Consider the following 23,470-nt stretch of genomic DNA (forward strand, 5'->3'; position numbering starts at 1 on the left):
AATGTAGTAGATTTCATTTACTTCTACATTACATCGCTACCATTAGTGAGTGGGGAAATGTATGTGGTGGTATAATGCTGTGTGGAGGGGAACTGTGTATCATCATATTATGTGGGGAACTGTGGTAACATCATAAATGGGGGCTTTGGCGAATAACATCAGAATGTGAGGGGGATTGTGGAGGCCATCATACTGTGTGTGTACTGTGAGGGCCATCATACTGTATGGGGGCCATCATACTGTGTGGGGACTGTGAGGGCCATCATACTGTGTGGGGGACTGTGGGGTCATCATACTGTGTGGGGGACTGTGACGGTCATCATACTGTGTAGGAGACTGTGGGGGATATCATATTGGGTGGGGGACTGGAAGGGCCATCATACTGTGTGAGGGATGTGAGGGCCATCATACTTTGTGGGGGATGTGAGGGCCATCATACTGTGTGGGGGATGTGAGGGCCATCATACTGTGTGGGGGATGTGAGGGCCATCATACTTTGTGGGGGATGTGAGGGCCATCATACTGTGTGGGGGATGTGAGGGCCATCATACTGTGTGGGGGATGTGAGGGCCATCATACTGTGTGGGGGGACTGTGGGGACATAAAACTGTGTGGAGGGCTGTGGGAGCTGTGTAAGAGAGCTGTGGGGGACCTCACACTGTGTGTGGGGGTCATCATACGGTATTTGGGGTGTTATGGAGTCATTACACTGTGTGTGGAAGCCTGCGGAGGCTTCATACTGTTTGGTGAGCTGAGAGGGACATCATACTGTGTTTGGAGTGTTGTTGAGGCAGCATACTGTGTGTAGAAGGCCGTGCAGGTGTGGGGAACTGTAGTGACATCATACTGTAAAGGGGGCTGTGGAGCCATCACACAATGTGAGGAGGTAGTGCTATATGTGGGATCCCCCATACTATATGTGGTTGGCTGTGTCCCTCAAGACTCCCTTAAAGATGTGTTAGGGGCCACAACTAGTTGGCTAAAAAGATTCACTTTCTGTTCAGAGAACAGGGGGCCATGTCTCAGGAATGGAGAGGCACAGGAACAAAGGAATAAAAATGCCACATTCAGGAGATCAGTGCCATTTATACCAGGTAGAAAACATTGCATAATCATAGCACGGAATGGCAGGTCCTCTGTAAGATGCCAGGCACTTGGTATTCGGTTGGCGTCAGGTTTATTTGTTGATACCCGAGTGTGACCTATGCCATTCTGCCTTACTGTTACTAGTCAGTAGTGACATCCTCACTGTACGACTGGGAACGGACGGTTTGCATGCAGGGGTCATGTATCCAGGCAATTATGTACTAGTGATGGCCACAGACTGAATGGCTCCTTTTATAAACAGACATAAAGGAGAATAAAGGCAGGATTACCAGACCCCGAGAAGCATGGCGGGCGGCTTATTGCACTGAACCAAAAATATGACACAGCAACAAAGTGAAATGGTTTATAGAAATTTCCCCATTTAACCTCGCACCCTGCAGCCACACATTCCTGTGTAATCACTTCCCTGGAGACGAGGACAAGCACGGACATCTACTCCGCGCCATGACGAGCCAATGAGCGCCCGGCTGGATACCTCATATGTTTTCCTCCTTCCCTTACAGGCAGGTATCCACCGGGGCGAGGCTTTGTCAGTACACGTTCAGCTATGTGCACACTTCATCCTCAAATATAACTTATATCTTTATTATTATTTGGCTTAACCCTTTTATGACGTGGCCAATTTTCATTTTTACTGTTTAGCTTTTTCCTTCTCTTCTTCCAAGATCCATAACTTGGAAGACATTGTCATATGAGGGGTTGTTTTTACAGTGTTTGCGTGATGTTCTGGTAGATCAGACTTTTATCGATACGGCAACGCTAAATATGCTTCTCTTTTTATCTTCTTTATTTGATGTAGGATAAAATGAGCATTTCTGATAAGACTCCATACTTGGGCTCCTTAGTGAGATCCAGTACCTTCTGGAAGTTCTAAGTGAGACTTTTCGGCTATGTTGCTCCTCTCCAATCATACATTTGATGTTTTATAGACATTTTTGGGGAAATTTATCATACCCCCCATGTTAGTTTTATGTAGTCAAAAAGTGGCAAAAAGCTCATCACGTGGTACATTCGCAAAATTTTGCCCTGAGTCATCGGGGCTGAGCAAAAGTGTGGTGCCTACTGCTATGCTGCAAATACGTATCTGAAATCTAGGTAAGCTCATGGCTGGTGTAGATTTCCGTTTCTGGTGCACAGAGAGCTCTAAAAGGTGTTCGAAATTTATTAGGAGACTTAAATTTGGGACATTTTACTCTAGTGGACTGTATGTTAGAAAATGAGAGAACTGTGGTGATCAATTTTAGGTTTCATCTTCGCAGTTGACGTTTGGTGTTCAGTTATAAGGAATAAGTGATGGATTTTTAGACATTTGGTTCACAAGTGGAACTAGTGAACATTTTTTACTTTGGAGCCTTGAAGGTATCAACATTAATATCATGCCTTCCTAATGCCTTCATTTTGTGTGAGCAGGAAGGGAAGCAGTCTGGCACCATGACAAATGATGATATTGCCAGGTGGGTACAACTGAGCGATTGCCATGGCCTGATTTTCCATGGTTCTCCACACCTGAGTGGCTATGAGGTGCAGCTTTTCCAGTTACATGCACATTCTTGCCTTGAACATTTTTTACCAAAAATATTTTCTGAGTCATATCTTATTAAAGATGCCGAACACCGCGGAGATCGTAAATGATTGGCTCTACAACTGGAAGCCATGGTGGCAGATACAGGGAGTGCAGGAGGTGCTAGCGCCTAAGGTGCCACATGAGAAGAAACAGTTGGGTGCAAGAACTTCAAATGACAGCGAGTGTCAATTCATATACAGTGCCATGTTTTCTACAGATGTAGGAAAGGCAAAGAGACCGATCAACCAAGTGAATTAGAACAATGTGAGTGGTGCTCACCTAATGAGGTTGCGCTGCCCATGCTCAACACTAAAAAGAACGTACAAGCTCCCCCAGATTACTGACACACTAACCACAGGCTCCCACACCTAAAAGCATGGAGCTGGAGGAATGAAGGAAGGAAAAAAAGCAGAATCTAATTGACTCTACAAGGAGGAGACCAGCCAGGTCCAGGAAGGATAAAACCTTAAATTCTACTACGGGTGTATATCTGATGAAGAGGACAAACCGTCCTTGAAACGCGTAGTGGAATAAAATGTTTTATTCTACCTGGACCTGGCTTGTCTCCTCCTTGCAGCACCCAGTAGATGCAGCTTTCATGTTTTTTTTTACTTCCTTCATATCTTCTACAGAAGCTCTATATTTTTGCCATGACAGGAACTAGACTCTGCAATTAGCAGGGACTAGTAAATAAGACCGAAACACTATTTTTCAATAAATAATCTACTTTACACCCTGGAAATCCATGAATGAACACCACATCATGAGAGGTCATAAGTTTTCTGGACTTGTTGTTTCATGGAAGGACTTGTGGTCTCCAAAACCAAGATAAGGTCTGAAGAACCCAGAAAGCAGGATGTTTATTGCCAACCCTCATTCCTCTGGGACCAAAAGCTGACGGATTGTAGTCAATGGAGGACAGGCTAGTGCAGAGGTCTCGAACTGCATTCCTCGAGGGCCGCAAACCATGCGTATTTTCAAGATTTCCTTAGCATTGAACAAGGTGCTGTAATCATTATGTGTGTAGGTGATTAAATTATCACCTGTGCAGTACAAGGAAATCCTGAAAACATGACCTGTTTGCGGCCCTTGAGGATTGCAGTTTGAGACCTCTGTCCTACTGGAAGGTAGACGAGAAGTGACCGAAGGAATGGAGTGATCGATCTGAGACGTGTCCTGGGTCAGGATGCCTAGTAATACGGATCAGAGTTTATAACTGACAGGTAAGGGGCCTAGATGGGACAGAGTAAATATGATGAAGAGAGTGCCCCAGGCGGGAGTTTCAGTGCAATACATGATGTATGTGTATGGAAAATGATCCGTATTGTGAAAGAAACCTTCATCAAGTTATGTACCCGCTATCTACTGTATATAACCTTCCCAAGTTATTGTTGAGTAAAAGGTTTATTTTTGACTGGTGGTCTCCCTCATTGAGCTGTCAAACATCTGGTCCTGGCCAACCAATGTTATCAGCTATCTGCGGTCTGCAAGGCGTAGCGCCCCCACAATTCCACACACCCAGCCAGGACACCCATTTTCATGTAACCTGCTGGGGCGTAAGAGATGAGTACCTCGCCCACAGCTACAGCCCCACTCCATGTTAGATTTTTACTTACCATATTTGTGCATAACAACAAGAGTTCAGCTGTGAGATCACAGTACAGGGATTATAAGGAGTGATGTCACAGTATATGTATAAAAAACAGTAATGTCAGAGTACAGGGATAATACATACAGTGATGTCACAGTAGAGAAATGTGCATGGTAAAGTCATATTACAGGGATAACGCTCACAGTGATGTCACAATAAAGGGATAATGTACACAGTGATGTCATAGTCCAGGGATAATGTACACAGTGATATCACAGTCCAGGGATAATGCACACAGTGATATCACAGTCCAGGGATAAAGCACACAGTGATGTTCTAGTACAGGTATAATACACAGTGATGTTACAGTACGGGAATAATATACACAGTAAGGTCTCAGTACAAGGATATTACACAGTGATGTCACAGTACAGTAATATTATACACAGTGATGTCACAGTACAGGGATAATACACACAGTGATGTCACAGTACAGGGATAATGAACAAACCGATGTCACAGTACAGGGATAATGTACAAAGTGATGTCACAGTCCAGGGATAATGCACACAGTGATGTCCTAGTACAGGTATAACACACAATGATGTCACAGTACAGGGATAATATACACAGTAAGGTCTCAGTACAAGGATAATGCACACAGTGATGTCACAGTACAGTGATAATGCACAAAGTGATGTCACAGTACAGGGATAATGTACATAGTGATGTCACAGTACAGGGATAATTTACACAGTGATGTCACAGTACAGGGATAATGTACACACTGATGTCACAGTCCAGGGATAATGTACACACTGATGTCACAGTCCAGGGATAATGTACACACTTGGGGATCCTAGTTAATGATAAACTTACCTGGAGCAGCCAGTGCCAGGCAGCAGCTGCCAAGGCAAACAGGATCATGGGGTGCATTAAAAGAGGTCTGGATACACATGATGAGAGCATTATACTGCCTCTGTACAAATCCCTAGTTAGACCGCACATGGAGTACTGTGTCCAGTTTTGGGCACCGGTGCTCAGGAAGGATATAATGGAACTAGAGAGAATACAAAGGAGGGCAACAAAATTAATAAAGGGGATGGGAGATCTACAATACCCAGATAGATTAGCGAAATTAGGATTATTTAGTCTAGAAAAAAGACGACTGAGGGGCGATCTAATAACCATGTATAAGTATATAAGGGGACAATACAAATATCTCGCTGAGGATCTGTTTATACCAAGGAAGGTGACGGGCACAAGGGGGCATTCTTTGCGTCTGGAGGAGAGATGGTTTTTCAACCAACATAGAAGAGGATTCTTTACTGTTAGGGCAGTGAGAATCTGGAATTGCTTGCCTGAGGAGGTGGTGAAGGCGAACTCAGTCGAGGGGTTCAAGAGAGGCCTGGATGTCTTCCTGGAGCAGAACAATATTGTATCATACAATTATTAGGTTCTGTAGAAGGACGTAGATCTGGGGATTTATTATGATGGAATATAGGCTGAACTGGATGGACAAATGTCTTTTTTCGGCCTTACTATGTTACTATGTTACTATGTTACTATGTTACTATGTATGTTACAGTCCAGGGATAGTATAACACACTGATGTCACAGTACAGGGATAATGTACATAGTGATGTCACAGTACAGGGATAATGAACACACTGATGTCACAGTACAGGGATAATGTACACAGTGATGTCACAGTACAGGGATAATACACACAGTGATGTCACAGTACAGGGATAATGTACATAGTGATGTCACAGTACAGGGATAATGCACACAGTGATGTCACAGTACAGGGATAATGTACATAGTGATGTCACAGTACAGGGATAATTTACACAGTGATGTCACAGTACAGGTATAATGCACACAGTGATGTCACAGTCCAGGGATAGTATACACACTGATGTCACAGTACAGGGATAATGTACATAGTGATGTCACAGTCCATGGATAATGTACACATTGATGTCACTGTACAGGGATAATGTACACACTGATGTCACAGTACAGGGATAATGTACATAGTGATGTCACAGTACAGGGATAATGAACACACTGATGTCACAGTACAGGGAATTTACCCAGTGATGTCACAGTACAGGGATAATGAACACACTGATGTCACAGTACAGGGAATTTACCCAGTGATGTCACAGTACAGTGATAATGTACACAGTGATGTCACAGTCCAGGGATAATGCACACAGTGATGTTCTAATACAGGTATAATACACAGTGATGTTACAGTACGAGAATAATATACACAGTGATGTCACAGTACAAGGATATTACACAGTGATGTCACAGTACAGTAATATTATACACAGTGATGTCACAGTCCAGGGATAATACACACAGTGATGTCACAGTCCAGGGATAATACACACAGTGATGTCACAGTCCAGGGATAATACACACAGTGATGTCACAGTCCAGGGATAATACACACAGTGATGTCACAGTACAGCGATAATGTACACAGTGATGTCACAGTACAGGGACAATTAACACAGTGATGTTACAGTCCAGGGATAATGTACACACTGATGTCCCAGTCCAGAGATAATGCACACAGTGATGTCCTAGTACAGGTACAATACAAAGTGATGTCACAGTACTGAGATAATACACAGTGATGTCTCAGTATAGAGATAATTTACAGAATGATGTCATAGGACACAATTTGCACAGTGATGTCAAAAGAAAAATATAATGGGGATGATTTATCAGTGTGGGTACACCAGTTTTAAGGTGTAAAAAAGTCAAAAATATGTAGGTCATAGTTTGTGACTGTCAGGAATCTCAGGAAGGATATCTTTATCATCCCCACCGCTCACACTAATATGTCATGAACCGGGGTTGTTTGGTTGCCCCAGTTCTTTCTGAAGGGGATTTATCTATATCCCACTTCCCAGTTCCGGTTTGGAACTTGCAGCGCTCTGGCGCCCCCTTACCTTCAGGTCAGACAGGGTACTGCACCTAAGATAATTAGTCGCCAGAAAGGCTGCCTTACTTTGTACTGGCTAATGGGCACACTGCAGCGAGGGCGATATAACTACTACCACTCAGGCGGGAATAATAATAATAATAATAATTTTTATTTATATAGCGCCAACATATTCCGCAGCACTTTACAGTTAAGCGGGGGCATGTACAGACAATAAATTCAATACAATTTAAGACAATTTAAACAGTGACATTAGGAGTGAGGTCCCTGCTCGCAAGCTTACAATTTACAAGGAAATGGGGGGACACAATAGGTGAAAAGTGCTTGTTATTTCAGGTCTGGCAATTATAAGAAATAGGGATTTTCATATAAAGCTTCATAATCCGGTCATCAGCCCGTGTGTTTAAGTGCAATAGTCAAGTATCAAGTGCAGTTATCGTGTGCATGGAGGGTGTGGAGACAGATGAATAGTAGGGTGCAGATTCACATGCAGATAATATTTGGAAGGAGGGAACAAGACAAAGTTAGTTTACTGAGTAGTTGATGTGGTAGGCTTGTTTGAAGAGATGGGTTTTTAAAGCGCGCTAGAATAGGTCGAAGCTAGATATCAGTCTGATCGTCTGGGGAAGTGCATTCCAGAGAGCTGGCGCAGCACGAGAGAAGTCTTGGAGATGGAGGTGCGAGGTTCGGATTACAGGGGATGTTAGTCTTAGGTCATTTGTAGAATGGAGGGCACGTGTAGGGCGATAGACAGAGATGAGAGAGGAGATATAAGGCTTTGCAGAACTGTGGAGAGCTTTGTGGGTGAGAGAGATGAGTTTATACTGGACCATGTAGCGAATGGGTAGCCAGTGTAATGACTGGCACAAGATGGAGGCATCGGTGAAGCGGCTGGACAGAAATATGACCCTGGCTGCCGCATTCAAGATGGATTGGAGAGGAGAAAGTTTGGAAAGAGGGAGACCGATCAGAAGAGAGTTGCAGTAGTCCAGACGAGAATGAATAAGAGCGAACGATAATTATCAACGCCATTCGTCGCTACCAGGTTTCCCAAACGCACAGGACAAATCCGCTGCCACCAGCTCCAATTTCTTAATTCATAATGGGTCTGGAGCCAACCCAAATTAGTAGCATAATTCACTTCAGAGGACTTGACAGTACGTTATAGAGCAAGGAGTAACAAAGCTAGTAATTTTATATATTTTACTCCAAACAGGTAGGCAGTTTTTACAGAAGGGTAAAAAGATATTATAAACAAAGACAAGTATCATATGTACAATGCAATTACAAATAAAAAGGGATTAACTGAAGGAAATCGACTTACGGTTCGTTCATATCATGGCTGACCTTGTGGCTCAGGGGCAGGGCATATATCCCAGTGCAAGACAAAGCATCTCTCAGCTAGCTTCCTGGTCAAAGGCTAGTGAAAAATGAGCTCTCACAGTCTTATACCCCTGGGTCGTGACATGACTGAGTGGGCGGAGCTAAGAAGTGCACTTCTACTTTCTCAGAGGGACTCAGAGTTATGGAACATTCATATCCACTGTAGCTCCAGGATGCAAGCTCGTAGAGCGACGATGGAATTACCATTGATCTTGTTTTGTGACTAGCATTCTATTAAGACCAAACATGACCTGGCTATGCACCGCGAGTAAGCACTAATTCGTTTCTCAGATACCAAGGGTACAGGGAATTGGAAAATGCACTGGGTGATGGCCCAGCCGATGCACATACCAAATATATAACTTTCATATCTCTGCCACTAATTGAGGTCAAGTTATGCCTTACTATTAAGCTTGTACATGAAAAAAAGAGCACATGGTTTCAGACAAAAGACTGGTTTACTGTACACTGCTGCATTCGAGAATGAGGGGGGACAGAGTCCCACACTGGAGTTTCATGTTACAGCTGTATTGTCAGCAGGGAGCAAATAGTTGGGAGGAAGGGGGTCGGAAAGCCCGCAGCGTGTGTCTGTGCTCAGCTTTAATGGACGTAGCAGAGCTCAGTGTGCGTGATCATAGACAATCAAATATATCATGTTCCTGACAGTGACTTTGTTAACTTTTACCACAACTCACAGCACCATTCTAACAGATAGGTGGAGCTCATGAGAAATGGGTGCAGCCTCGAGAGGCCCAAAAACAGTTTACACCATAAAGTGACATAAATTCTAGTGTAAGTTTTATTCCAGCCTGTGGATGGCGTTGATTTGTATTTCTGCAAGTAATGTACCTACTTTATTAATAATAATAAAAATAATAATAATCTTTATTTTTATATAGCGCTAACATATTCTGCAGCGCTTTACAGTTTGCACACATTATCATCACTGTCAGCCAATGGGGCTCACAATCTAAATTCCCTATCAGTATGTCTTTGGAATGTGGGAGGAAACCGGAGAACCCGGAGGAAACCCACGCAAACACGGAGAAAACATACAAACTCTTTGCAGATGTTGTCCATGGTGGGATTTGAACCCATGACTCCAGCGCTGCAAGGCTATCTAGTGAGCCACCGTGCTGCCCCTGTGACATGCACCTCTTAAATGTTTTTTTAACTTGCACTCATGTGAAATAATAAAGCCAAATAACAAAACCAGAGCCTTTACTGATGAAGACTGTAAGAGACATCGAGCTCAGTGATTGGCTGCAGCGGTGATGTGCACTGTAGCCAAAATACAGAGACCAAAGCAGTGGTGGAAAGCTAAATCCTCAGAGGGTGAGTACAATCTGAATTCCCCCGCTGGCGACTGCAGAGAAAGCTCAGGCAAGTCAGCACTGTCAATCATTACTGAGGGAGGCGGGGCATACAGAAACAAAGTGCAGCGCCCCAGAGTCCTGGTCGTTGCAATAATGTCGCTCTGCCACTATGGGGAGTGATGTTATGTCTGATTGCACTAAAGGAGTTCACCTGACCAGGTATCACAAGCACACATTACACTTCACACTCCGGCCACTAGGGGGAGCAAAAGGCACTATGTATTAGGCCACTCCTCACACTGGTAAAACCAGGGGTCGGATAGGAAGTTAGTACAGAACGCAGCCTGGGAGAGATCCAGGGAGGACCTGTCAGGGGTGGGTTCCTGACAGGGGCCTAGCAGAACGAATAGAAAGCAACGGAACCGCGCCTGCAGTACCTTGCGGCAGTATCCTAAGAAAGGACATGAAGAGAAGGATATTGTGGAAAGTGAGAAACGAGATCAAAGCACAAAGGAGAGCCAGTAGGAGTTGTGCCCCGAGAACGGCAATATCCTACTGAGGCGCGTAGCCGGTGACCGGAACACCGAGGAAGTAACTGACTTTATGCCTTACTTCAAATACCGCAGGACAGTTGATTATAGGTCGGCTGTCTACCATACATCACCTAAGCAGACATAGGGGGCAAGCGTGGAGAGGGGCCTCTCTAGGGTCCCAGAATAGCTCCGAGCCTTCCCGTCAAAGGGGTGCGTCCTATCCAGATTGTTCAAAAATCAACCGGTGCACCGCCATAAAGCTAGTATGTATATAGGGGGTGCAACGTAGTAGAAAAACCTGAATAGAAAACAAAAAAGACAAAAGACTCTACTATAAGATGCACACCACCCAACATAATATAACAAAATACCAAAAAGCAACCGCTGCACCACCATAAAGCTAGTATGTATATAGGGGGTGCCAAAAAGCAACCGGTGCACCGCCATAAAGCTAGTATGTATATAGGGGGTGCGTTTTCTATCCAGATTGTTGTGAATTCTGCTCTTGGGTTCCCTTTAGTGGTGGTAGGTGGGAATGCAGTTGTCTCTGAGTCACAGTCCTGGCCAGGTGTATCTGCTAATTGCTGTTCTGACTGGGATATTTAAGTGTGCAGGATTCATTAGCCCTTTCCAGTAGTCAATGTTTCTTTGGAAGTATTGGATCTCAGCCTCGCCTCACCTGCTTAGCTGCCAATTTCAGCAAAGATAATTGTTTTGTTTTTGTATCTGTGGCACACTGCTGTGTGCTTGTTTCAGTTTATTCCTGCTCTGTTTGTAGGATTCACTGGAGTTGCAGATATACGCTCCTACATCTTTAGTTGGATGTGGGAAGTATTTTGTATACCCTGCTGTGGATTTTTTGAAGGGTTTTGATACTGACCGCACAGAACTCTGTCCTATCCTGTCCTATCTAGCTAGAGTGGCCTCCTGTGCTAAATCCTGTTTTTTTCTGCCTGTGTATGTTTTTTCCTCTCTGACTCACCGCCAATATTTGTGGGGAGCTGTCTATCCTTTGGGGATTTTCTCTGAGGCAAGATAGTGTTCCGATTTCCATCTTTAGGGGAAATTAGTCCTCCGGCTGTGACGATGTGTCTAGGTGTGTTAGGTACACTCCACGGCTACTTCTAGTTGCGGTCTTAAGTTCAGGTTTGCGGTCAGTATAGTGGCCACTTTCTCCAGTGAAAGTTCTCATGCAGCTCCAAGGTCACCGGATCATAGCAGTACTACTGGCCAACAAGGAGTTAATTGCATCTCAGAAGAAGGGAGGAAAGGTCTTGAGCCATTTTTTTTTCTTCAGTCTGTTTTGTCTTTTCCTCCCTCTTAATCTCTCGGTGGCTGAAGAGCCTTGTGCTAGCATGAATGTTCAGGAATTAGCTTCTCGTATAGACCAGCTTGCTGCTAGGGTACAGGGTATTTCTGATTACATTGTTCAGACTCCTGCTTTAGAACCGAAGATACCTACTCCTGATTTGTTTTTTGGTGACAGGTCCAAATTTTTGAGTTTTAAAAACAACTGTAAACTGTTTTTTGCATTGAAACCTCGATCCTCCGGTGATTCCATTCAACAAGTTAAAATCATCATTTCCCTGCTGCGTGGTGATCCACAGGATTGGGCATTTTCCCTGGAATTTGGGGATCCTGCTTTGCTTAATGTAGACTCCTTCTTTCAGGCATTGGGATTACTGTATGATGAACCTAATTCGGTGGATCAAGCTGAGAAGACCTTGTTGGCCCTGTCTCAGGGTCAAGAGGCGGCAGAATTGTATTGTCAGAAATTCAGAAAATGGTCTGTGTTGACTAAATGGAATAATGATGCTTTGGCGGCAATTTTCAGAAGGGGTCTTTCTGAATCCGTTAAAGATGTTATGGTGGGGTTTCCCACACATTCCGGTCTGAGTGATTCTATGTCTCTTGCCATTCAGATTGACCGATGCCTGCGGGAGCGCAGAACTGTGCGCGCTGTGGTGTTATCCTCAGAGCAAATTTCTGAGCCTATGCAATGTGATAGAATTCTGTCTAGAACGGAACGACAAGGATTCAGACGTCTCAATAGGTTGTGTTATTATTGTGGCGACGCTTCTCATGTCATTTCTGTCTGCCCTAAGCGGACAAAGAGGATCGCCAGTTCATTTACCATCAGTACTCTACAACCTAAATTTCTGTTATCTGTGTCCTTGATCTGTTCATTGTCATCATTTTCTGTCATGGCGTTTGTGGATTCAGGCGCTGCCTTGAACTTAATGGACTTTGACTTTGCTAGGCGTTGTAGCTTTCCCTTGCAGCCTTTGCAGAACCCTATTCCTTTAAGGCGCATTGATGCTACACCCTTGGCTAAAAATAAGCCCCAGTTTTGGACACAGGTGACCATGCGCATGGCGCCAGCCCATCAGGAAGATTGTCGATTTCTGGTGTTGCATAATTTGCATGATGGTATCGTGCTGGGCTTTCCCTGGTTACAGGTACATAATCCTGGTTTGGATTGGAAGTCCATGTCTATGACTAGTTGGGGTTGTCAGGGGGTTCATAATGATGTTCCTCTGATGTCTATCGCCCCTTCTTCCTCTTCTGAAATTCCGGAGTTTTTGTCTGATTTTCAGGATGTATTCGATGAGCCCAAGTCCAGTTCCCTTCCACCGCACAGGGACTGCGATTGTGCTATTGACTTGATTCCAGGCTGTAAGTTTCCTAAAGGCCGACTTTTCAACCTGTCTGTACCTGAACATGCCGCCATGCGGAGCTATATTAAGGAGTCTTTGGAGAAAGGGCATATTCGGCCATCTTCTTCACCGTTGGGTGCGGGGTTCTTTTTTGTTGCTATAAAGGATGGTTCTTTAAGACCCTGTATTGATTATCGCCTCTTGAATAAGATCACGGTCAAGTTTCAATATCCTTTAACTTTGCTTTCCGATTTGTTTGCTAGGATTAGGGGAGCTAGTTGGTTTACTAAGATTGACCTTCGGGGGGCTTATAATCTTGTTCGTATTAAACAGGGTGATGAATGGAAAACTGCGTTTAATACGCCCGAAGGCCATTTTGAATACCTTGTGATGCCATTCGGACTCTCTAATGCTCCATCTGTTTTTCAGTCTTTCATGCATGATATCTTCCGGGATTATCTTGATAAATTCTTGATTGTATATTTGGACGATATTTTGATTTTTTCCGATGATTGGGAGTCTCATGTGCAGCAGGTTAGGATGGTATTTCAGATCCTTCGTGACAATGCCTTGTTTGTGAAAGGGTCTAAGTGTCTTTTTGGGGTGCAGAAGGTTTCCTTTTTGGGCTTTATTTTTTCTCCCTCGTCTATAGAGATGGATCCGGTTAAGGTTCAGGCCATTCATGATTGGATTCAGCCCACATCCGTGAAGAGTCTTCAGAAATTTTTGGGTTTTGCTAATTTTTATCGCCGTTTCATTGCTAATTTTTCCAGCGTGGTTAAACCCTTGACTGATTTGATGAAGAAGGGCGCTGATGTGGTGAATTGGTCCCCTGCGGCTGTCTCTGCCTTTCAGGAACTTAAACGTCGTTTTACTTCTGCTCCAGTGTTGCGTCAACCAGATGTTTCTCTTCCTTTTCAGGTTGAGGTTGACGCTTCTGAGATTGGGGCAGGGGCTGTTTTGTCTCAGAGGGATCCTGTTGGTTCCTTAATGAAACCGTGTGCCTTCTTTTCCCATAAGTTTTCGCCTGCTGAACGCAATTATGATGTCGGCAATCGGGAGTTGTTGGCTATGAAGTGGGCGTTTGAGGAGTGGCGACATTGGCTTGAGGGCGCTAAGCACCGTATTGTGGTCTTGACCGATCATAAGAATCTGATTTACCTCGAGTCTGCCAAACGGTTGAATCCTAGTCAGGCTCGATGGTCCTTGTTTTTTTCTCGTTTTGATTTCGTGGTCTCGTACCTTCCGGGTTCTAAGAATATTAAGGCTGATGCCCTCTCTAGGAGTTTTTTGCCTGATTCTCCTGAGGTCTTAGAGCCGGTCGGTATTCTGAAAGAGGGGGTGGTCCTTTCTGCCATTTCCCCTGATTTACGACGGGTTCTTCAGGAACTTCAGGCTGACAAACCTGACCGCTGTCCTGTGGGGAGACTGTTTGTTCCTGACAGATGGACTAGTAGAGTGATTTCTGAGGTTCACTGTTCCGTGTTGGCTGGTCATCCTGGCATTTTTGGTACCAGAGATTTGGTTGGTAGGTCCTTTTGGTGGCCTTCATTGTCACGTGATGTACGTTCTTTTGTGCAGTCCTGTGGGACTTGTGCGCGGGCCAAGCCTTGTTGCTCCCGTGCTAGTGGGTTGCTTTTGCCATTGCCGGTCCCTGAGTGGCCCTGGACGCATATTTCTATGGATTTTATTTCCGATCTTCCTGTTTCCCAGAGGATGTCGGTTATCTGGGTTGTTTGTGACCGATTCTCTAAGATGGTTCATTTGGTGCCTTTGCCTAAATTGCCTTCTTCTTCTGATTTGGTTCCGTTGCTTTTTCAGCATCTGGTCCGTTTGCATGGTATTCCGGAGAATATTGTGTCCGACAGAGGTTCCCAGTTTGTTTCTAGCTTTTGGCGGGCCTTTTGTGCCAAGCTGGGCATTGATTTGTCTTTTTCTTCTGCATTTCATCCTCAGACAAATGGCCAGACCGAGCGAACTAATCAGACTTTGGAGACTTATTTGAGATGCTTTGTGTCTGCTGATCAGGATGATTGGGTGGCCTTCTTGCAATTGGCCGAGTTTGCCCTTAATAATCGGGCTAGTTCAGCTACTTTGGTTTCGCCTTTCTTTTGTAATTTTGGTTTTCATCCTCGTTTTTCTTCTGGGCAGGTTGAGCCTTCTGACTGTCCTGGTGTGGATTCTGTGGTTGACAGGTTGCAGCAGATTTGGGCTCATGTGGTGGACAATTTGGTGTTGTCTCAGGAGGAGGCTCAGCGTTTTGCTAACTGTCATCGGTGTGTTGGTTCCCGGCTTCGGGTTGGGGATCTGGTCTGGTTGTCTTCCCGTCATGTTCCTATGAAGGTTTCTTCTCCTAAGTTTAAGCCTCGGTTTATTGGTCCTTATAGGATTTCTGAGATTATTAATCCGGTGTCTTTTCGTCTGGCGCTTCCGGCCTCTTTTGCTATCCATAATCTCTTCCATAGATCTTTGTTGCGGAAATATGTGGAGCCCGTTGTTCCCTCTGTTGATCCTCCGGCCCCTGTGTTGGTTGATGGGGAGTTGGAATATGTTGTTGAGAAGATTTTGGATTCCCGTTTTTCGAGGCGGAAGCTTCAGTACCTTGTCAAATGGAAGGGTTATGGCCAGGATGATAATTCTTGGGTTTTTGCCTCTGATGTTCATGCTGCTGATTTGGTCCTTGCCTTTCATCTGGCTCATCCTGATCGTCCTGGAGGTCCTGGTGAGGGTTCGGTGACCCCTCCTCAAGGGGGGGTACTGTTGTGAATTCTGCTCTTGGGTTCCCTCAAGTGGTGGTAGGTGGGAATGCAGTTGTCTCTGAGTCACAGTCCTGGCCAGGTGTATCTGCTAATTGCTGTTCTGACTGGGATATTTAAGTGTGCAGGATTCATTAGTCCTTGCCAGTAGTCAATGTTTCTTTGGAAGTATTGGATCTCAGCCTCGCCTCACCTGCTTAGCTGCCAATTTCAGCAAAGATAAGTGTTTTGTTTTTGTATCTGTGGCACACTGCTGTGTGCTTGTTTCAGTTTATTCCTGCTCTGTTTGTAGGATTCACTGGAGTTGCAGATATACGCTCCTACATCTTTAGTTGGATGTGGGAAGTATTTTGTATACCCTGCTGTGGATTTTTTGAAGGGTTTTGATACTGACCGCACAGAACTCTGTCCTATCCTGTCCTATCTAGCTAGAGTGGCCTCCTGTGCTAAATCCTGTTTTTTCTGCCTGTGTATGTTTTTTCCTCTCCGACTCACCGCCAATATTGTGGGGGGCTGTCTATCCTTTGGGGATTTTCTCTGAGGCAAGATAGTGTTCCGATTTCCATCTTTAGGGGAAATTAGTCCTCCAGCTGTGACGAGGTGTCTAGGTGGGTTAGGTACACTCCACGGCTACTTCTAGTTGCGGTCTTAAGTTCAGGTTTGCGGTCAGTATAGTGGCCACTTTCTCCAGTGAAAGTTCTCATGCAGCTCCAAGGTCACCGGATCATAACACCAGATAAACTTGGGGGACGGAGAGAGAGAGAAAGAACGAGAACAGAAGTTGTGAGGACTATCCCGAATGCTCAGCAGGGAAGAACTACAACACACAGGCGCTAGTGGTAGGCAACGATTTCCACCTGGAAAGGGAACTCTGGATGTGCCTTCGGACCGGCCGGACTCAGCCAGCCCAGTTAGCAGTGCTCTGGATTGCGGATCCTGAAGCCTTCAGTAAAAGGTAAAGAGACTGCAACCCTGTGTCCTCGTTATTGACTGCACCTCACACCATTGCCACCTACACTACTGGGAAGCCCTGGGGATATACTTCACCTGTGGGAAGGTACACCATCTAGCTGCCATCATATCACCCCAGTGGACCCCAAGCAGCGTCGTTCGACCTGACCGAATACCACAGGTGGCATCATGAAACTTTAGCCGGCTTTCCTCACCCCTTTTATTGGACGCCCCTTGGCAGGGTCACGGACCGGGTCTAGCCACCGTGACAACCTAAGAACTGAGACAGAGAGGACCGGTACCGAGTAACCCGCTGCCCTGTGTCTGGGGGCGCTCCAAATGGACGGAAGGGTGCACAGAGCCACACCCAGGATGCAGCAAGCACCCTAATTAGCATATTGATGCTGATTTGATTGCAGAACACCGTCAGCGATTAGATCAGTAAAGATGGGATTTTATAAGGGCCGTATCCCCTACAGAGCTTTGTGCTTAGTGCATATGGTCAGTTTGGACTGGCAGAATCCATTGATATCTGAGAGAACATGGGCCACGGAGCCTAATGCCTGCTAACCTGGTAGGTAGATGCATGTTAAGGCACATCTCGAATATTTACTATGGAGAAATATGAGACTATGGAAGAAGCCAACTTACAGTCTGAGTCCCAGATGCGGAGGCTCTGCTACCCCTCCGCCTTGGGGTCACCAGCTGTGTTGACGTTCGATGCTTTTGAATGGGAAACTGTGATCAAATGGGTTTTCTAGAGGGACAATAAAACAACAGTGTCCGTGGCTTTGACATATGCACAGCTGTCAGACTCCAGCCCGCTCCTCATGCACCCAAATAAGTGCAAACTTTTTACAGAGAACCTCCACTAATATCTAATCCTCGCTATTAGTAAATATACAGAAGTCCGTGTGTCCTCTAAACGTGGTGGAGTTCTATCCAGATATTTATGTCTTAGTCATAGAAAAAGAAAGATTCTCTAACGCTAAAGAGGTTCAGCAGCAGCTGAGGTGTGTATTGTAAGGTTTTTACCTTATTGCGTGGGAGACATTTTCCTGGATATTGCATATATGTGGTCACGTACCGACTAGTCTTATGTGAATTGAGAGAAGCCATTAAATGCTTATGCATATGCAAATCACATATGCAAATCACATTGATATCAGGGATTCACGTTTCAGAAGTCTGCAGTCACATAGAGTCCAAACCTGGACAACCCTTTAATCTCTTAATTACCCTAGATTAGGGAGTTTTCCAGCTTTGTTAACAATTCTTTTTTATTAGTTAAATGCATGTATTTGGGGCTACAACAATAAAAAAATTAAAATATTCCATAGTTGGCTTTCTATAGTCACTGTGCTGCATGGAACCTGTCATTAGATTCATGCTGCCAAAACCACTGACAACATGAGACTTGACCTGTAAGACAGTTGGGGTGGGGTAGGAAGAGCTTGGATGGGGACGTCATTGGTCAGCTTCTCAGATGATGTTTTCTGTGAAACTCCAACGCGTTTCAGAGTAAATTATCCCGACTGCAATCGCACAGCCGGACTCGAATTCATGCTGACCATGGTTTAATATTATATGGCAGCTTTATTTGGTCATTGAATGCCAGATTAAGTTGGATATTCAATGACTATACCATATGGAAATCATGTGGGCATAGTAGAGTAGTAATTTAAAGGAAATTGCAAGACAGAAGAAGACTTGATGCCTTCAAAATATTCTTCTGGAGAAGGATGTTATCAATACCATCGATGGCAAGAAGAACAAACAAAACAATTTTGGAACAAATCAAGCCAGATATGTCACTGGAAGCAAGGATCACCAAGCTACGACTTGCCTACTTTAGACACATACGAAGAGAGCAGTCATTGGAGAAGGCCATCATTGTCAGAACAATAGAAGGAACAAGGTGAAGAGGAAGACCAGCAACCGGAAGGCTTCATACTATCAAGGTGGAGAAGACCATGGTGGACCTATCCAGGGTTGCATAAGATCTTCTTACAGAGCTTTCATCAATTAAGTCGCAATGGCTCGAGATCAAGCTCAAGGCCAACTGTAAGGTGCACTCAATGGATGTAGTATGCGGGCTTGAAAAAGTATTATTTTCCATTGATGCCCGGTTACTATTTATCATGAAGTCATGATCTCTCTGTGTGTGACTGCCAACCAATGGAGCAGTGTGCTGTCATGTAGATTTTAAGATATCCACCGCAGTCACCACCATTGAATCAGTACAGTATGTGACCACCATAGGTCATTAAATCTCATGGATGTTTCCTAGCAAAAGAGGCTTAAAGGAATTGTCCACTACTAGGACAACCCCATCTCAAAATGAATGTTTGCCTCTGAGAAAATAAAATCACTTATACTGCCCTCCCGTGGTTGGGCCGTTCCAGCGGTGTCGGCACTCGCATTCCCGACATGTGAGCCCTGCGCCAACACTGATTGGCGCAGGGTTCACGTGTCAGAACAACCGCATGTGAGCCCTGGGAACGCGAGTGCCGACACCGTTGGAATGGTGTCAGCACGGGAGGTGAATGTAAGTGTTCTTATTTTCATGGCGGTAAACATTCAGATCGAGATGGGGTTGTCCTAGTAGTGGACAACCCCTTCAACACAAGCCACAGTTATAATACACAGGGGCAGATTTTGTTAATACTTTGGCTCTGATTCCTCAAGCTGGAGTAAAACTGCTTGAAATGTTTTAAAATTTTTCTGCAATGCAAAGGTGCTCCAGAACTTCGTTGTCATTTCCACACCAGTTTTGTCCATTTCCTCCAATTATTAGAAAAGTGGATGGCATGGGGTGCATTCAAGCTGGACCGAAAAAGTGGCGCCAATTACGATGGAAGTGTGTTTCACCGGAGCACCCTTTTTAGTGGAGGCACACGGCAGTTGAAATATGCGCCAAATTAATTAAGAGAGAATTGGCGCATCTTGCTCTGGCGTTCTAACCCATGATCAATACAGGCTTTTGTCTTAAATGTATATATCTTAGAATTAGACTAAAATGCTGGCACAATTTAGGCCATGCCCCTCCCCAATAGGCCACTCCTTTTCCAATAAGCCACACCTTTTTTCATCTGAGTCACTCTTTGCCTAGTGAGTTGCAAAACGTGTCTAAAACACAGTGAATCCTGAGCAAGTAACTTTTTTGGATCAGAATTCTACATCCACCACTATGCTGTATACAGATAATCACTTGCCAAACTGCTCACATTTCAGTCCACAACCTAATGTGCGATTGGTAAATTCCGATGGATAATAAATATTGCACAAGCGTTTCAACTGATTGTTCACCAATGTGTCAAGAACTCTAAAAATAATACAGAAGCTCATAATGCAACTGTCTACTAATCGGTCTCCTCCTTTCTCAACCCTCCACTCTCCAATCTATCCTGAATGCAGCAGTCAGGATCATATTACTGTCCAACTCTTACACCGGTTCCTCTATGCTGTTCCAGTCATTGCACTGGTTGCCCATCCGATACAGAATACAATATAAACTTATCTTTCTCACCCACAAAGCGCTCCACAGTTATACACCATTCTACATCTCCTCTCTCATCTGTGTCTACCACCCTACTCATGCCCTCCGTTCCGCTAATGACGCAAGACTAACACCCTCAAAAATCCAACCCCCATTCTCGTCTCCAGGACTTCTCTCAAGCTGCACCAGTTTTCTGGAATGCATTACCTGTACAATTCGATTGATAATTTACCATAAACTTTGAACCATTTTCATGATAAGCTGACCACTGGGTGGCGCTGTGAATGACTTGGATGAGAAAGTCAAGATGTTCCTTTCACTCATACAAGCCATCATTGCCTGCACTGCTCCTTTGATCTGACTTATATTTTAGCTGAAGGGCACCAGATGGTTTAGGAAGAAGGATAAGGACTAGTAATAGGGGTCTTCATAAAGAATGGACAAGCAGGACAAGTGTCTCTGGAAACTCAAGATCAAAGACCTTCTTGACCTCCCATTAAACTGCAGGCAGACAGGACACTGACCTCATTAAGATGGAAAGTTAAGAATGTGAAGACTAAATCAAAGACTACAGTGTTGCCAATATGTAGCAGAGCTGAGTTTAGCATCATAATGATGTTACTACAGTCTCTTTAAGCTAAATTACAAATTCAGCCCTGCTACATCGCCATGTGTAAACTCAAACAATGCAAGCAATATACTACAGGCTGTCGTCTCCCATCTCAGCACAATCCGTCACAGGCGATGCTTCTTTCAGGTTCTTATTGGTGGAGATATTGCAAATAAGCCCAGAGCCGAGTTTGTCCGGTGTAGTAGTAGAGAAGAGTATGTCGTTTGGAACAACTCATGGTGACATCACAATTTGCTAAACTTTTACATAGAACTTCACGTTATACATGGTATTACTCCAGCTCAGGTGCCTCTCAATTATGAAAATGACAGATAATTTGTGAATGCAGTATAGCTAAGTTTGTCATTTGGCACACCTCAATAATATTGACATTTTTGTGCTTTTTTTTTATTTCACTTTTTAAATTAACATGTAGCAAAATGGCAAAGTTGCCTCTGCTACATGTTGTAAATGTCTGTGCGAATTTAGCAATCGTAATAGATAATAATATTGTGTAATAAAGATGTAGCAGAGCTGAATGTGTTAAAAAGGGCTTTAATAACCCTGCTATTCTGGGATACGGTCATACCATCCTGGATATTTGGCAGCCAGAACAATGCCGTCTATAGAACTATTCTTGCTGTCAAAACCCAGGTGCTACTCCTTATTACCCCCATTAAAGTCATCGGGGTCCATCACTGACCATCTGTATTTATTGGCAAGTCTATACTTTGTAAATGAAGTACGACAACATAGATTGTAGGTTTAACTGCAGTCCCATGTAAAACCACAAACGCAAATAAAAATAGTTGTGCCAAACTCAGATCTACTATGTCTGACAAACTCAGATCTGCTACATCTCACCAACTCAGATCTTCTCCACCTGACAAACTCAGATCTGCTACACCTGACAAAAACTCAGATCTGCTACCTCTGACAAACTCAGATCTGCTACATCTCACCAACTCAGATCTTCTCTACCTGACAAACTCAGATCTGCTACACCTGACAAACTCAGATCTGCTACACCTGACAAAAACTCAGATCTGCTACCTCTGACAAACTCAGATCTGCTACATCTCACCAACTCAGATCTTCTCTACCTGACAAACTCAGATCTGCTACACCTGACAAACTCAGATCTTCTCTACCTGACAAACTCAGATCTGCCATGTCTGACAAACTCAGATCTTCTCCACCTGACAAACTCAGATCTGCTACATCTCACCAACTCAGATCTTCTCTACCTGACAAACTCAGATCTGCTACATCTCACCAACTCAGATCTTCTCTACCTGACAAACTCAGATCTGCTCCATCTGACAAACTCAGATCTTCTCTACCTGACAAACTCAGATCTGCTATGTCTGACAAACTCATATCTTCTCCACCTGACAATCTCAGCTCTGCTGCTCACTTTACAGTCCATACAAAGATCTACAGACAAGTTGCTTTATGAAGAAAATCAGTGTTAAAGGATCTAACCTTGGATTATCAGCAGCAAAGAAATGTAATTTCTTCTGTCCATCTTGAAGCAGAAAGAAGCCACAGAGGAGAAACCTGTTACTGGCACGTATGTGGATGGCAGCAGCCAAGCAGAAAGTTAATAGCTCAGTGTTCCCAAGTAGCTGGAGATCTTACAGGCAAAAGGCAGCAATGAATGGCTGGGGTGGAGCCAGAGCATTTCACAATGCAGACAGCACACAGCAGAGCAGAGCTCTCTACCAGCAGCTCCTACTGGCAGGCTGGCACATGAGTCAGTGTGTGCCCACTCAGTGCAGGAGAGCTGCACTAACCTGGTGGGTGCTGGGCAGGTCATAATAGTGGTGGGAAGGTGTGCAGGACTCCGCACAGTGGAGACACACTCACTCACACACAGTTTTCTATCACAAGTTGCTTTTTCCTGAAGTCACTCTGCTGGAAATGTTATGAGGTCAGTGTTGTGAGGTCAGTGTTGTGAGGTCAGTGTTGTTTGGTCATTTATGTGAGGTCAGTGATGAGGTCAGTGTTGTGAGGTCAATGTGAAGTCGGTGTTGTTAGGTCGATGTTGTGAGGTCAGTGTTGTGAAGTCAGTGTTGTGAGGTCAGTGTTGTGAGGTCAGTGATGTGAGTTCCTTGTTGTGAGGTCAGTGTCGTGAGGTCAATGTGAGTTCCTTGTTGTGAGGTCAGTGTTGTGAGGTCAATGTTGTGAGGTCAATGTGAGTTCCTTGTTGTGAGGTCAGTGTTGTGAGGCCAGTGTCGTGAGGTCAGTGTCGTGAGGCCAGTGTTGTGAGGTCAGTGTTGTGAGGTCAGTGTTGTGAGGTCAATGTTGTGAGGTCAATGTGAGTTCCTTGTTGTGAGGTCAGTGTTGTGAGATCAGTGTTGTGAGGCCAGTGTTGTGAGGCCAGTGTTGTGAGGCCAGTGTTGTGAGGTCAGTGTTGTGAGGTCAGTGATGTGAGTTCCTTGTGAGGTCAGTTTCATGAGGTCAATGTCGTGAGGTCAATGTGAGTTCCTTGTTGTGAGGCCAGTGTTGTGAGATCAGTGTTGTGAGGCCAGTGTT

The 23,470-nt window shown here is 44.5% G+C and overlaps 1 protein-coding gene across 1 annotated transcript in view; it reads right to left on the bottom strand.

Moving 5' to 3' along the window:
* The window catches only part of ITGA2 (integrin subunit alpha 2), a 160,468-nt gene extending 137,901 nt beyond the window's left edge, over positions 1-22,567 (bottom strand). The window contains exon 1 of the mRNA XM_069748544.1: positions 22,418-22,567. Within this exon, the coding sequence (XP_069604645.1) occupies positions 22,418-22,460 (43 nt within the window). The 5' untranslated portion in view covers positions 22,461-22,567. The remainder of the gene's footprint in view (positions 1-22,417) is intronic.
* Positions 22,568-23,470: the final 903 nt, after the last annotated feature.

This window comes from Ranitomeya imitator, chromosome 1 (genome assembly GCF_032444005.1).
Source record: "Ranitomeya imitator isolate aRanImi1 chromosome 1, aRanImi1.pri, whole genome shotgun sequence".
Lineage (NCBI taxonomy): Eukaryota > Metazoa > Chordata > Amphibia > Anura > Dendrobatidae > Ranitomeya > Ranitomeya imitator.